Raw genomic sequence first — 15,370 nt, 5'->3', positions numbered from 1 at the left:
ACCTGTTACGTATATGTATGAAAACATACCCAGTATAAGAGAAATAGAACTATGTCTCTGGTTTTAACAATTACAGTTGTGCTGCATGTGCTGCAGATAGCCAAAACTGTTACTGAATTTAATAAAATATTTGAATAAAACTCTTGTAAATTTGTTTCTTAATATTTAAAAAGTAAGAGAAGGAAATCAAAATATGTAGTTTGAATGGAAAGTCTAATAATTTTCGTGCATTTTTAATTCTCCCCGTCTTTGTGTATCCTCTACTGTTTATTCCTAAATATTGTCAATATGTTGTCTGAAACAATACATAAGATATTTTAATTAGTTTTTTGTATTCTTTTTATTGTTTTTTAGCATCCTGCTTGATGAGGAAGGACATATCAAATTGACAGGTGAATAAAGGAATTGCAATACTAGGATCATTTCTGTTCATAGTAAAATCTTTGCATTTTCCTGTTGGTAAACCAATATGATAAGTAATTTTAACTGATCAATAATTTAGCTGTGGAAGCAAGTAGTGTAATTAGCTTGAAATAAATAAAATCTGGATATTTCAATAAGATAGCTGCTTTACAAGTATATCTGATGTTATGGGCCTGTGGTAATGTGGGGAGGGAAGGAGAATCCTGTAAGTCCCATATTAGTGTTCAGTTCTCTATACGAATGATAAAAGCCTAACACTTCATATTATGGTAAAAGTATCAACCATGCACTTTTTAAAAAAAAAAATTACATTTGGAAATATTTTTTTCCTTTCAGATTTTGGCTTAAGTAAGGAGTCAATTGATCATGAAAAAAAAGCCTACTCTTTCTGTGGAACAGTGGAATATATGGCACCAGAAGTTGTTAACAGACGAGGCCATACACAGAGTGCAGACTGGTGGTCTTTTGGTGTTTTAATGGTAGGTTTCTGGTAAATGTAAATAATAGCAAAATTGTGATTTGCAAGGTCTGCTGAAACAAATCAAACACTAACCCCTAAGGTGAGCTTTATGTTAATTTTAATTACAAAGGAAGTCTAAATTGTGTGAAATCAGTAACACCACGGTGTTTGATCAAGAACATGGACTAGGTTTCATATCAACACCAATAATATACCATATTTTTATTATAATTTAATTCAAATATTTTATATCTATAGTAGTTTGAATGTTATGAGGACCAAGAGAAATACAGAAGTATACAGAAAAATGCTGTCTATTCCAAAGTGGGGAAGAAATTCATATTCAAATTTTAAATTTGAATTTACATTCAAGAGGAAAAAGGTGATTGGCAACTTTCTAATTAGAATCTATGTTGTAATTACAAGTTAGTGGAATAATGACAACTGTTCACCTGTTGTTCTCACACATCAAATTGATTTAAATTACACTGACCTGGTATGGGATATAGTTTCTCAGTTGCTTATGGTGTTTCTGCAAGGGGTAATTACTGTAAAGTTGCAGGATCAGGGGAAATATTATGTTTATGGAATATAAATCAGAAAATAATAATATATCATGTTTGTTATTTAAGTAATGCTGAAAGACTTTTAATGTTTAAAATATTTGTGTGCATTTTTGACATGGAAATTAGGCAGTTGTATAAAAGTGTTAATTTCTTACTGCTTCTGCTACATAACTGTAACAGTACAACTAATGTGTGTGCTTTTATAGTACAAGAAGGACTCTTGTGTCTGAAAATAGGTCATCCTATGGCTTTATGATGATTAGAATGCTGTTGTGGTCTGAAAACTGACTATGTAAAAGTAGCACCTGATAACTGAACTCTCTCCAGACAAGCGCACACACTCCTCACAACTACACATTTTATCATTAAGAACAGTCAATTAAAAGATAATTACAATGTAGCTGCAGAATATTTGTTGTTGATAACACAAACATAATTAAACTTCAGCTTTAATTTATAAAGCTAGAAAACATAATTTGGTGTTTATCAAGTGGATATGGTATCATTGAAAATTGCTGTAAGATGTTTAGCTGTGATTGGGGTGGCTTTCACAGTCTTAAGTGCACTGCATGTTAAATACTTTGGCTTCTACTTTGAATACAAATATATGACCTTAAAATCCAAATTCTATAAAGTAGTATATGAAATACAGTGCAACTTTTTCTAGGACATATTTTTATTTCTTGCATTTATAGTTTGTAATTTTCATAACCAATCTGTAAGTATCCACCTTTAACTCATTCTTAATTTCTGAGCTGATCAAAAATTCAAATGATGGTTGGTGTGGTATGAGTACACAGTAACTAGAGTGAACAGAAGTTACAGTATAGAAATGGAGACTTTAAAGATACTTCAACAAATCATTTGGCTTCTTTTCTTGTGCTGCTAGACATGAAGTATGCTTAAGCCATTGTTAAGAAATATATTCCAGTTGGTCCTTTAAAACAGTGACAGTTTTAAAGTTTTTAGAAGCACTGAGATACTCTGCTCCTCAAATAAAACATAAGTAGGAAAGGCCAATGTTGGCTTATTCTATAAGTACTATTGGCCTGTTAATGTTGGAATATAGTATTTGGGAGGGGTGACATGTTGAGCTGTTAATACAAATATGTGTGCTTGTGACAAATTAGGAGCTTGTTAAAGAAACTGTATTTCATGCAAGTGTAAGTGGAGCACTCCAAATTTACCTTTTTAAAAAAGTTTTTTTTTTAAGTGCACCTTGTGAAGATCTTTCTAAACCACAAACAAAATTTTTTTTTCTACATACAGTTCTGACTTATCCCTCTCACATCTTCCTGACAGTTGTCTTAGGAGTTAAAGTTAAAAGTAGTCTTTTTTTGTGTTAGCATTATTATTAAATTTAATTTTTTTAATGTACCAGTAAGAAATATTACCTAGACTATATTTACCAGTGGTGAAGAGATGGCAGTAAGAAATTCAAATTTTGTTTCAATAAAATGGTGTTTTAAAGAATATTATTAGTGCAACTTCATGCTCTTATTGTAGATCTACAAATGCTGTAGTCACACATCATTTATTCAAGTTATTCACTCCATTTTTTATGTGTAGGAGGCTGAATGTTTGGGTCATACCAGAAAAGAGGGGAATAGAGGATACCTTGTGTTCAAGATGACTTAAGTTTGCATAAGCTGTGCAGAGTGTTCCTTTATAATTATTTTAATTTTGGTGTTGTTAACTGTATGCCATAAAATTGCATTGAACTAAATTGTTTTGAAATCTTTAAACAAAAAAAATCCAATTTCTGCCTAAGTGCTGGCTGCCATGACTGCTGCCGGACTGCTTTCACTGCCTCACTTAGATCTGATATCCCTGCAGCACACTGCAGTCCAGCAGGAGTGCCTTTATATTCATCTATTTTTACTCAGTCACTTTCAGAACAAATCAGTATTTTAGCAGTGTCTGTTGCTTACTGCCAGGCACTGTAGAATGTGCATGCACGTACTGTGTAACTCTTGCGTGTTCCTTCAGGCTTTATTTCCACTGTATGCATACAGTAACCACTTTTCATCATGCATGTCTTTGTCAATCAGCTAACCTTTTCCCCTTCCCAATGAAGGCTATGTACATGCCAATTTTCAAAATTTTGACCTTTTTAAAAATTTCTGCATGAGGAGAAATCATCACTAACTTCTGAAAGGAAAACCTTTTTCCCTACCTCCTCCCCTTTGTTTAAAACTAAAAATATAGTTGTTCAGATCAAGCCTTCCTAGAACAAAATTTTTAGGCAGAAATTAAACACAGAACATTATAGTCTAAGTTGTTCAGATAAAAAGATGTAAAGCAAGTTACCAATATAGGAAAATATTTGCAGCTTTAAAAATGGCAAAGGCTGCTCAATGTTCTTAGCAATTGAAACTGTACAATGAAGTTGTTTTGCGCAGACTTGATTGTTAGCATGCATGAATTTTGGAAGGTTAAGATGCTAAGTAGTTTTGTCAAAAATTAGTTTTTGTCCAGGTAATGTAATTGATGAAAGTTTTACTCTATACAGTTTGAAATGCTCACTGGTACTCTACCTTTCCAAGGGAAAGACAGAAAAGAAACCATGACTATGATTCTCAAGTGAGTACACTCTTATTTATATATCTCATCAGGTATTCTACAGGGATGCCCTCCGGGCTGCAATATCTAATTTCTACTCCTCCCTCATTTTCAAAGGTACTGGTAAATCCTCACTCCCTATTCCAAATTATTAATTCCCTTTGCTGCCTATCTAATTTGCTTCACTATTCTTCCACCATACCAGGTACAAAGGATTTCATAGCAGCTCTTTAATCTGTAATAATTTCTCCAGCCATGTGATCTCTCCCATCTTATTTCCATAATATTTTTTTAACTTTCTTATCCTTTTTGATAACATGTACATTTTTTCCTTGTTGGGTTTTTTTTTCTTCCTTTATTTTAGGTTTTTGGAGTTTTTTTGAGAAAGTATTTTCACTCTTCATCCTTCTTTATCTTACCAGCTCCTCACCCTACCTCTATATTAATGGTGCTGCCAACAACTTGCCTCCCCAATACTCCTCCCTTCTGTACTCTCCTATGACTCGCCTTAGCTCCAATTTTTCCGTTTGCTATTTTCAGCACAGATTTTGCATTAGCTCTGTTGTGGGAATTACTTTCCTTCATGCAGTTTATGTTCTTGTTTTTGCTAAAGGAGGTCTGCTTTTTTCCTTGCAGTTCCCCATATATTCTCTAAACTAGTACAACCTATGGTGTAAATGCCCCATTTTTGGGACTGTAGCCAAACACTGTGCAAACAAGTCTGTTTCCTCATATCATAGGTTCACTTCTCTGTTTCCATCTATTTTTAACTAATACCATTTTTTTCCATGGAAGTTCATAAGATTATCTTAGTTTTCTCATTTGTTTTCTGCTTCATTGTTTATCATTGTTCTCAGTCCTGTTAGCCACTTGTCTATCCATATATCAAAGCTGGAATTTCTTTTGCACTAAAAAGCCTGTTTTAAAAAATAAATATATGGAACTCTTTCATCTTTTCTCTAAATAATTACAATGTGAAAACCACTAGAAAACATACTCATTGTTTTCCTGGCTTTTGCTTTCATAATGCACACATTATGTTATTCTTTCCCCTTGTTTTTTTTTCTTCATCTTATTTGCAAATATATTTAGTGATACTAATTTCTTCTGCTGCCTCAGCACTATGTGAGATCAAATCTTCATGTTGTGATTACTCAATGTCTTTTAACTAAAAAGTTCTATCTATTCACAGCAAGCATAAACTCCTTCTGACCACCTCCTATTTACAAGAAGTTTAGTCTGAGATAGTTCTGCACTCTCACTTGCTTCAGGAGCCATGCATTTTTTCCTATGTGTCTCATGAGTCATATCTTTCTCATCTCTTTGCCTGCATGTGACTCTGCTCTGTTCCTCAACAGTCTTTTCACTGTTGCTATAAATATCTTCTGTATTCAGCTGCCATGTAGAATATCCTTGCATTTCTCCAGGTAATTATGTTCATAGTCATTCATAGCCCAGAGAGTGGTGCTGAATGGAGTGAAATCCAGCTGATGGCCAGTCACAACTGGTGTTCCTGAGGGGCCAGGGCTGTTTAACATCTGTATCAACGACCTGGACAAGGGGATTGAGTGACAGTTTGCAGGTGCCCCCAACCTGGATAAGAGGGAATATGGATCTGCTGGAGGGTAGGAAGGCTCTAGAGAGGGATCTGGACAGGCTGAATCAATGGGAATGAGGCCAATAGGATGAGGTTCAGTGGGGCCAAGTGCCAGGTCCTACACTTGGATCACAACAGCCATGCCAGGCTTAGGGAAGAGTGGCTGCAAAGTTGCCTGGTAGAAAAGCACCAGGGAGTGTTGGTCAACAACTGCTGAACATAAGCCAGTGTGTGCCCAGGTGGCCAAGAAGGGCAATGGCATGCTGGCCTGTGTCAGCAATCATGTGGCCAGCAGGACCAGGGCAGGGATTGTCACCCTGTACTCAGCATTGGTGATGCTGCACCTCAAATCCTGTGTCCAGTTTTGGGCTTCTCACTATGAGGACACTGAGGTACTGGAGAGAGTCCTGAGAAGAGCAGTGGAGCAAGTGAAGGGTCTGGAGCACAGATTCTGTGAGGAACAGCTCAGGGATCTGGGTTTGTTTATTCTGGAGGATGTGCAGGGGAGGCCTTATTGCTCTACAACTACCTGAAAGGAGGCTGTAGCCAGGGTGGGGTAGGTCTCTTCTCCGTAGTAAGAAACAAGAGGATGAGAGGAAATTACCTCAAGTTGCATTATGGGAGATTTAGATTGGATATTGGGAAAAATTTCTTCATTGAAAGGGTTGTAAAGCGTTGGAACAGGCTGCCCAGGGAAGTGGCTGATTCACCACTGCTGGAGGTTTTTTTAAAAGATGTGGCACATAGGGATATGGTTTAGTGGTGGACTGGGTGGTGCTGGCTTAATGGCTGGACTTGATAATCTTAAAGGTCTTTTCCAACCTAAGCAATTGTAGGTTTCTATGAAAGTGTGCTATGATGTAAAGACATTTTACCCTCTTTGAATGTTCCGTATTCTTACGAATATTATCTTGCATAGAAGTGTTTTTCTTTTGGTCATAAAAGCAGCTGAAAACCAGAAGATATTTTGAAGTGTTTTCTGATTAAGTCCACACTTTTTTTCTTGTCTATGTTTTCTTTTTATTTTTCGCATACGTAGTATATTTTTCCTTAAATTTTTCATAAAACTTTAAAATGGACAGATGTGCTTATGAGTTCTGGTTTCCATCATGTATATTTACAATAAACTGCTTTTCTTACCTTCTGTTCCTAAAAATCCACAGAAAATGCATTCTTCTTACAACAGATTTTTTGGGGGGGTTCTTTATTTCTCACAACATTATCAAGACAAATTTTTGTTTATTCTTGTGTGTTTTACCTAAAACTGGGAAACCCTGCAGTTTGAAGAAATCACGGGTTGCTGCAACTAAGTTAATTTTTTAAACATTTTTCTCCTTTACTTAAGTGGTATCCCTTCATATAAAATTTTGCCATTGTCCATCCAGAATGTCAGAAAAAAATTGCTGTCACTCATGTAGCTGCATAATATAGGACCTCTGAGGACCTGGCAATTGCCTTTCCTTCTCCTCTGTCATGTGCCTGATACAGGATTTTGTGAAAGGTGGCGGTGCATGCCAGTCAGGAACAGTTGGATGCCCCACTGCCCATTCCTCCCCTCCATTGGTGGCCTTGGTCTGTCTGTAGTATGTTATTGAAGAGCCTAAAGAAGCCAATGTTTTTCAGATTTTCCTCCTCCCTGCCCTAGCTTTTTTAATGCTGAAAGGAATGGAAAATTTACTGCGTTCTAGTTTGGAAGTAATGAATAGTGAATCAGTGGCAACACGTATGCATTTACACAAGTGATGCAGAGGTGAATATCTACAAATACAAGAAAGACAAATCAAGTTGATTTGTCCTGGAATACAAGACAAATCAAGTTCTGATTGAAACACAGAGCTTGTGTCGTGGACTGTTACAGAAAAATACAAGCTCCAGGTTGAATTAGTGGTGGAAAGGAGGGAATTATATCCCTGCTTACCATTATCATAGTTACAAGAAAAAGTAAGACCTAGTAACGGTGAGAGAATGAAGGCTCAACATTAAATGGAGAGGAAGAAAATATGACAAGGATTACAAAATAAAATGAAATTAAAGTACAAAAGCTTAAATCTGAAAATGCAAGGCTGGCAAATTGTAAAAGTATTATTTGAAATAGATTGGGGAGGGAAGCAAAAAGGAAAAGAGGAGTGGGTTTTTTTGTTGGGTTTTTTGTTTGTTTTTTTTTACCAGCTGATCCGGCAAGATCTGTCCTACCTTAATTGAATTTCTGTATTCTAGTTTGTTTCCAGGGTCATCTTGGTGTGTGTCATAATGTGGTACTTTTCTTAGAACTTCTATTATGTAATTATCAGAATGCTTTGTTTGGTGTCATTTGCTAGTAACTGGACCTATAAAGTGGATCAAAGCATATTATGAAAATTTACAAGTTTATAAACTGCTCTTCTCTAGCTATTCTTCTCTATGTGCTTTTCCACCTTTTCCTCTACTTAAATATTTAAATATTTTTTAAAATTACTGAAAATACTATAGTACTTTGAAAAAAATTTTAAAAACCCAAATATGTTTACATGACTGACAGCACTTTTCCTCTGTGTCTGATGTCTGAAGGCAATTTCTCAGTGATGCTACTTCATTTATTATGGACTTGTTGAATGGCAAAGGACAGGGGGAATGCAGAGTTAATTCTTACCTAGATACGTTTGTATACTATTAATTATTTTTATTCTCTAGGGCCAAACTCGGAATGCCCCAGTTCTTGAGTCTTGAAGCACAGAGTCTCCTGCGAATGCTCTTCAAAAGAAACCCAGCAAACAGATTAGGTAAACTTTTTAGCAGAATATTTTTAGTTTGTTCCTAATATTCATAACATCAGTGATCATTAAACTGACTAAAATTTTGTTTCCTATGTAAAATGGACTTTAAAAGAAGAATGTAGTTTGCCCTTCAAGTGATCACCAAAGTATTATCATTTCTGCTAGTCATACATCTAAAATTAATGCAGAAGGAATAAGAAATATAATTTTGCTAGCCATTCCTTTTACCAATAAGAAAATAACTCATAGACATTTTTCTTCCTTATAAAAGGAGCAGGTCCAGATGGAGTAGAAGAAATTAAGAGGCATGCATTCTTTTCCAAAATAGATTGGAATGTGAGTATCTAATTAAAATCAATCCAGTAAATTTCTTGGTTAAGTCTTTCATGGTATCATATAACTTTTCCATTTACAATTTATCATTTCTCTTCAGAAATTGTACCGGAGAGAAATTCATCCTCCTTTTAAACCTGCAACTGGCAGACCTGAGGATACATTTTATTTTGACCCTGAGTTTACGGCAAAAACTCCAAAAGGTAAAGAGCTATGAATGGAGAATTTACGTATTCAAAAGACAGAATTTGAATTTCAAATTTTTTAATTCAAAATTTGATAGAAATTGTCTTTACAAACTCAAGGTGCAAAATTTCAGTACTTAATTTATATCTACATGTAAAGACTCTGCTTGTAAGTAGATGATGTATTTTTCAGATTCGCCTGGTATTCCACCCAGTGCTAATGCACATCAGCTTTTTCGGGGATTTAGCTTTGTAGCTATTGCGTCAGATGATGAAAGCCAAGCAATGCAGACAGTTGGAGTGCATTCAATTGTCCAGGTGAGTACATCTAATAAAAAAAAATCAGTGCTGTCTCTTGGTGGATGGATTGTTTCCTTGTCACAGAATGAAGTATCATGAAAAAATCATTGTCATCTTTTAGACAGGAAAAGTAAAGATCAGATTATTTCATCCAAACAAAATCTCTGAAGGTACAGGACCTGTATAATTACCTGAGCCACAGGTTGAAATGGGCTTCAACCTTAAATGAAAACCTTCTACCATCTGTACTGTATTAACTCTTTCATGTCAAGCCATAACTATAAGGTGGAGTGGAATAACAGATATATTAATTTATTGGTTTTTTTCCCCCATACATGAAAATGTCAGTTGACTCCTGCAATGCAGTAGTAGGAGGCACTGGACTGTGATCGTGAATTGTATCTGGATGTTGTGGACTGCTGGAATCCATGGCCCAGGACATATTCTGTCCCTCCTAAGCCACCTGAAGTTAGTTAGCTAATCTCTGCTTTTTGTGGCTGATAGCAGTGCATCATACCAAGTCGGTGTTACAGTGCACACTCAAGCTTTGGCTTCCTTGATGTGTTTGAATGCCTCCAGTAGAGTCTCCCGTATTAATAATTGTGAGGTTGTCACTTGGAAGAGGAAACCTCTGTAAAAATTATATTTCTACCTCCTCTCTCTGCTTTTAATAATTACTGAGTGATGAAAACCAACTCATTATCTAAATTTTGTTGAGAACTTCTTAATGTATAGGTAGGAATAAATGATTGGATTTATGATTGGATTTATCTGTATGATTTGGTTTATTTGTATTTTTCAGTGCTCTGGTATTTTGCAAATGTCTGAGAAAATTTTAAAAAAACCCCACAATTTATACAGAATGTGAATAGCCCTTGTATTTCTTTTAACACTTTCATATCTAGAATTGTCACAACATGCTTTTCTACACATTAGTATTTCATGTGTAATAAATTTTTTTAAAATATAACTTCAGACCCTTTTTTATTCTCAAGAAGCTTTCTGATTTGATATGTGATATATGCATCAGAATTATTTCTGATCCTGGCATCTTGCTAGAAGTTTCTGAAAGCTTCTCTGTGCTCCTTCATTTTCACATAGTTTTGTAGATGGCATTGCTGCTCTTTGTATATGGTTTCCTTCTCATGTAAAGGTCTGTTTCTCTGCTGCCTTTCCTCTGTGCCACTCAATAACTTCCTCACTCCTATTTCCTCTTTTCTGTGCTGCAGGATACCCAGATGGTTTCCTGCAAATGCTTTGCATCCTTTGCACAAACTCCATACACTAGAACACCATTTCCTTCCCTTACAAGAGTGAGCACTTGTCCTCCTTTCAGCTTTCTATTTCTGTGAAAGGAATTTTGACTGCCATTCCATGCAATTCCAGCCAATCTGATTCTATTCAGTATGTCTGAATTTTCCAGCTGGCATTCTGTCTATTCAGATAATAAAGACAGTGATACTTCTTTACCATTGTTGTATTGCTATTTTGTCTTGAATTCTGATTTTCTTCGGTTTGGAGTTTCTATCTTTAAATTAGTAAAGCAGCAATCAGAAAAATAATGCCATAAATTTCTAAAATACAGTGTGCAATATTTACAGCATGTGTAATATATAATTTTTCTTATACTAATTTTGAACAGAAGGTAGTGGGGATTTAGACCACATTGACCTAATAGTGTCATCAGTTAAAATTTTAAGCAAATCAATAGGAATTTTTTTCAAGTTATTTTAATAAAAAAATCAGTTACACATTAAGAATATTCATTAATTGATAATGTTATTTTGGTAGCAGTTGCACAGGAACAGCATTCAGTTTACTGATGGATATGAAGTGAAGGAAGATATTGGAGTTGGCTCTTATTCTGTCTGCAAGAGATGTGTTCATAAAGCTTCAAACATGGAATATGCTGTAAAGGTAATTACTTTGTTATAAACCACACTTTTCAGATTTTAGCATTGGGCATCTTTTATTTGCCACAGAGAAACATAGAGATTAAAATTAATTTTTTAATATAAAAATATTTTATATACAGCTGTAAAAGTAAATTCATGAATTCTCATCTGGATAAGGAATTCATAACAGTCTTTAGTCTGGTATAACTTCCAGAATAAACTTCAACTCTGTTTTGGCTTTCTGGTTTTCAGCAAGGTTTTTAATGTTGTTCTTGTTATTCTGTAGGGCTTTCTAGCACTTCTATGAAGGCATTAAATTCTCAGTTGAAATCAGCAGATTTCCCATAACTGCAATGATAAGGTTTTTTGTCTTTGTGTAATAACGTGGGACCAAATGGTTTCTGTGAAAGCAAGAGTATGGATTAGCAGACTTGATAAGTGGAAAAAAAAAAGCAGTCTTTAAATCCTATTCTATGAGGCAGTTCTCTTTTTGATTTGTTGAACAGCTTACTATTAAATTTGTAAAATACAAAGATAAATTAAGTATGTAGATTGCCTCCTCAAAACCTTCCCATTTCAATCTGGTAGTTAAATACTTGTGTTTATTCTGGTTCTGGCCAGGAACAGATTTGACTCCTGTGCTTTCAATTTGAAGTAATTTCTTGAAACTGCAAGAAAGTCCTGGCATAGCTGGTAATTCCCTACCTAGCTATGACATTTGTTGTGAAGATTCACTTGCTTTTCTATTGCCTCTGTTAGGCATTTTTTTTCTTCAAGGAATCTTGAAAAAAAGAATGAGATACCAGTGTCTGATATGTTAGCAGGGGATGGGTAGCAGTATAGGCATAAGGATGAAGAGGTAACAATTGAAAAGACATTATAGGAAATTCTGCAGTTAAGGAGAGGAAAAAAAAGTAAGAAGAACAAGAATACATTTAAGTAGTGCAAATTATTATTTTGCTTGTTTGAACACGGTGAACTTTAGTGCCAGAGATTCAAATGGACTTTTGTAATGAATGTGTGTTTGAATTAACTCTGAGAAATTTTTACCTTTTCCATTTTTTTGTTCCCTTTCTCTCCTGCTTTGTTTTGCTGCACCAAATGTTTGAGATTAGATTGTGAAAATCAGTTGATTAGCATCATCCAACCAGTATCTTGTGTTAAATTAGGAACTTCCTATTTTATTAAATAATGGATCACTGAAGTCTTATCTACTGAAAAGCCTTGCATTATTTATCACAGTCACTTATCCTCCAAAATCATTTTTTAAGGAAATGTTTTCATTTTTCCCGACATTTTTGATTTGCCTTGCTTTTCCAATTTAACAAACTTGGTTTTGGTTATAATCCATGCCTTTTGCAACAATAAATACTGCTTAACTGTTGATGCTAATAAGCATACCAAAGCATTACTCTAGATTCACAAAAAGAATTATGCCCATGCCTGTATGTGCTCTTACAGATTATTGACAAGAGTAAAAGAGATCCAACAGAAGAGATTGAAATCCTGCTGCGCTATGGACAGCATCCAAATATTATTACCCTGAAAGATGTAAGTAGTGTTTTAAAGACATCCTTCAGTGTGTTACAATTTTGAATCATTTCTAATTTGAGATACGAGAAGCTATGTATTTTAGATTTATGTTCATGTTTTTCAGTATTTAAAAATAAAACAATGCAATTTATTCAGTAGTATCTAATTTTTTACTGGGATGTCTGTGTTTTCTTTTAAAGATGCATATATTGTCGTACAGTGTTATTCTAAGGAGTCAGATATTTCATCCTTCATAAATCTTAGCACAACAATAATTTATTTAATGTTGGCTGTGTTTTTAAAGGATCAGGGAGTCTTTTTGATTGCATAGTTAACTTTAAATCTGATTTTCCCTACATTAATCGAAAGCAATTTTAATGTACATTATCATATAACAAAAGACTCACTGTTAGCACAGTACCCAAAGTCATTTTCATGGACAGTAGCAAGTATTACTCAGTAGTAGATAAAAATCTTTCCATGTCCATGGTTTTCACTCTTTTTTTATCTGGCCTCTGTATGAACACTGTCTAGGTATTTTTTCCTTCTATTGTTTGTTCTGACCATGGAAACACTTTGTCCATAAAATGCAAGCAGTAACATAAGCTGAGAGGTAGAGCATTTTCATAGTGAACAGTATATTCTGATGACCTAACTGAAAAAGGAAATTGTCTTTGTCTCCTTGGTTATTCATTAAAGAGGATTAAAAATTAAAAAGGCGTATGCTTAAGGACTTTCTTAGACTGCAGGGAAATATTCTAGTCCCCCAAACCAAACCTCAGGCAAAACAGCAAACCATTTCCAGGAAGCTGAGCTCAGCTGAAAGGAGATTGTCAGACATTTTGAAGTCATTAAGACAACAGCTCATAAATACCGTGGAGATGAGCACTAGAGAATTCTGCATGAAGTTGGTCTACTATAATCTGTCTTCACTTTATTGATATCATACTGTTTGGCCCTTTCTTGGACAGAGAAAATAAGGTAGATATTCAGGGGAGCCCACCAGGGAGCTTATCTTACTGTAAGCAAGACAGCTTACAGTCCCACTTTCTGTTCTCTTTCATGTGGTTGGACAGTAAAGCTACTTGAAAGGAGCTTTGCTGGACAGAACCTGCATCAGCATTCATGGTGCTTTCAGTGCTGCATGCTGAGCTCATGTGTTACTTTAATTCATACACAGCTTATGTTATTTAAACAGGAGGACAAGCATCAGAATGTGAGCACTTAACCTGAGCTTAAGCATGATGAATATTTTACAATGAGAACAGAAATCCTGTCAGTCTTAAACTGCTGCAATATATGCTGAATTATTTCACTTGGTAATTAATCTTTTATCATCATCAGTCATCTTCCAGCAGGAACCATCTTTCATGCACAGCAACAGCAGTACACAAATAGGAAACTAGAAAAAAAAAAAAAAGCCTTAAGCCCACAAAGGGAGAAAGGCTGTAATTCTCACTCACTTCTGCTTCAGATCAGTTCCCCAAGCAAAATTATGAAAGGATGTCTAGTGTAAGAAAAGAGATCTAGAATTCATATATAATAGAATCTTGTATAAATATGTAAGAATTTGACATTAAGTTTTTCTTGTCCTAATACAGACCCATGGGGCAGATTGTTTGCATATCCTGCATTATAGTGGTGTGCTATTACAGCTTTCAGAGAAGATAAGGAGAATTTTGCCTTCAGGTCTCCAACTCTAGAGCACCATGTACTATTATAAAAATAAAACTCATTGTTGATTTGCTCAATTTTTCATTCAGACCCACATCAAAACTTAAATGTTTCTAATCTGAAATGCCAAAATAAAATATTTCAGCATTTAAGTGCCTGCTTTGGAAATTATTATTCTGCAAGAAGTAATTTCTTTCTTTTCTTCTATTTTAAGAAGGAATGTAGTAATATTTGAATTTTGCTTAAGATGGAAATTTTCATTCTTGTTCAGCCTTTTTATGTAATTTAATTCTGAAGGTGTTCGGATTGAAACAATGGATATTCAAGAGACCAAATTCTTTCTGCAGTGCACAGTCCTCTGGGGGTTTTCCTTCTGATTGTTATCAGTGGTCTTTTTCAGTTACATAGTATATAAACAAAAGGAGCTATATTGTGCTAATTCAGATATCCTTCTTATCCAATATCCTGCCTCTGACAGAGGCCCTTAGTGCATGCCTAGGAAACAGTGTAAGAAGGGAGGAAGCACACAGCTTCCAACAAAACATTACCTAGAAACTTCCTGTGCCAGACCATTATAAGTATTTTACCCTTTTTGTGTAATAGTTACTGTTCTGTAACAGAACTTCTGTCCTGCTTTGAGTTATTTAAAGCATTGCCTGAAGAGTATTTACAGAAACATTTTAGAATCCTGAGTACAATACCCAGTCTCCCTGTCCAAGTGCTTATTTATGATTTCAAAATACCTCCTAATGTGTCTGTAAAATCTTTCTTCCCTTGGCAAAATCCTTGATTTCTTTCTCCTTGCATTATGTTTTGTTAATACACCTACATTTGTTTCTCACTATTGTTTCTTCCGCTTTACCTTGTAGAGAAAACATAATGACTGACCTGTGGCTTGTGCTTAGAGTTAATTTTAAAAAGTAGTGTCACATTTGTGACCTTAGCATGATACTGTGCATCTGTGAAGAAAACTTCATCAGTATTTATTCAAAAACAATTTAAGTTGGTAATTCCATTAGAGGAATTGGTGCAAGGGGAATGGTTTGTTTGGAGTGAGTTATCTGTGGGGTTTTTTGGCTGGCAGACAGG

At 35.0% G+C, this 15,370-nt stretch overlaps 1 protein-coding gene across 6 annotated transcripts in view; it reads left to right on the top strand.

The window, feature by feature from the left end:
• Positions 1-15,370, top strand: part of RPS6KA3 (ribosomal protein S6 kinase A3) — a 73,827-nt gene that overhangs the window by 46,925 nt on the left and 11,532 nt on the right. For 5 of the 6 annotated variants that reach the window (XM_041472276.1, XM_041472274.1, XM_041472273.1 and 2 more), the window contains 9 exons: positions 355-392; positions 760-902; positions 3,962-4,032; positions 8,279-8,367; positions 8,633-8,697; positions 8,795-8,897; positions 9,073-9,197; positions 10,971-11,096; positions 12,536-12,625. In XM_041472276.1, coding sequence (XP_041328210.1) covers positions 355-392; positions 760-902; positions 3,962-4,032; positions 8,279-8,367; positions 8,633-8,697; positions 8,795-8,897; positions 9,073-9,197; positions 10,971-11,096; positions 12,536-12,625 — 850 coding nt within the window. The remainder of the gene's footprint in view (positions 1-354; positions 393-759; positions 903-3,961; positions 4,033-8,278; positions 8,368-8,632; positions 8,698-8,794; positions 8,898-9,072; positions 9,198-10,970; positions 11,097-12,535; positions 12,626-15,370) is intronic. The other variant, XM_041472279.1, reaches the window with a different exon arrangement.

The sequence above is a fragment of the Pyrgilauda ruficollis genome, unplaced genomic scaffold (assembly GCF_017590135.1).
Source record: "Pyrgilauda ruficollis isolate IOZ18807 unplaced genomic scaffold, ASM1759013v1 scaffold29, whole genome shotgun sequence".
NCBI lineage: Eukaryota > Metazoa > Chordata > Aves > Passeriformes > Passeridae > Pyrgilauda > Pyrgilauda ruficollis.
The sequence above is the reverse complement of the archived record's forward strand: the minus strand, read 5'-3'. Positions and strand labels throughout refer to the sequence as shown.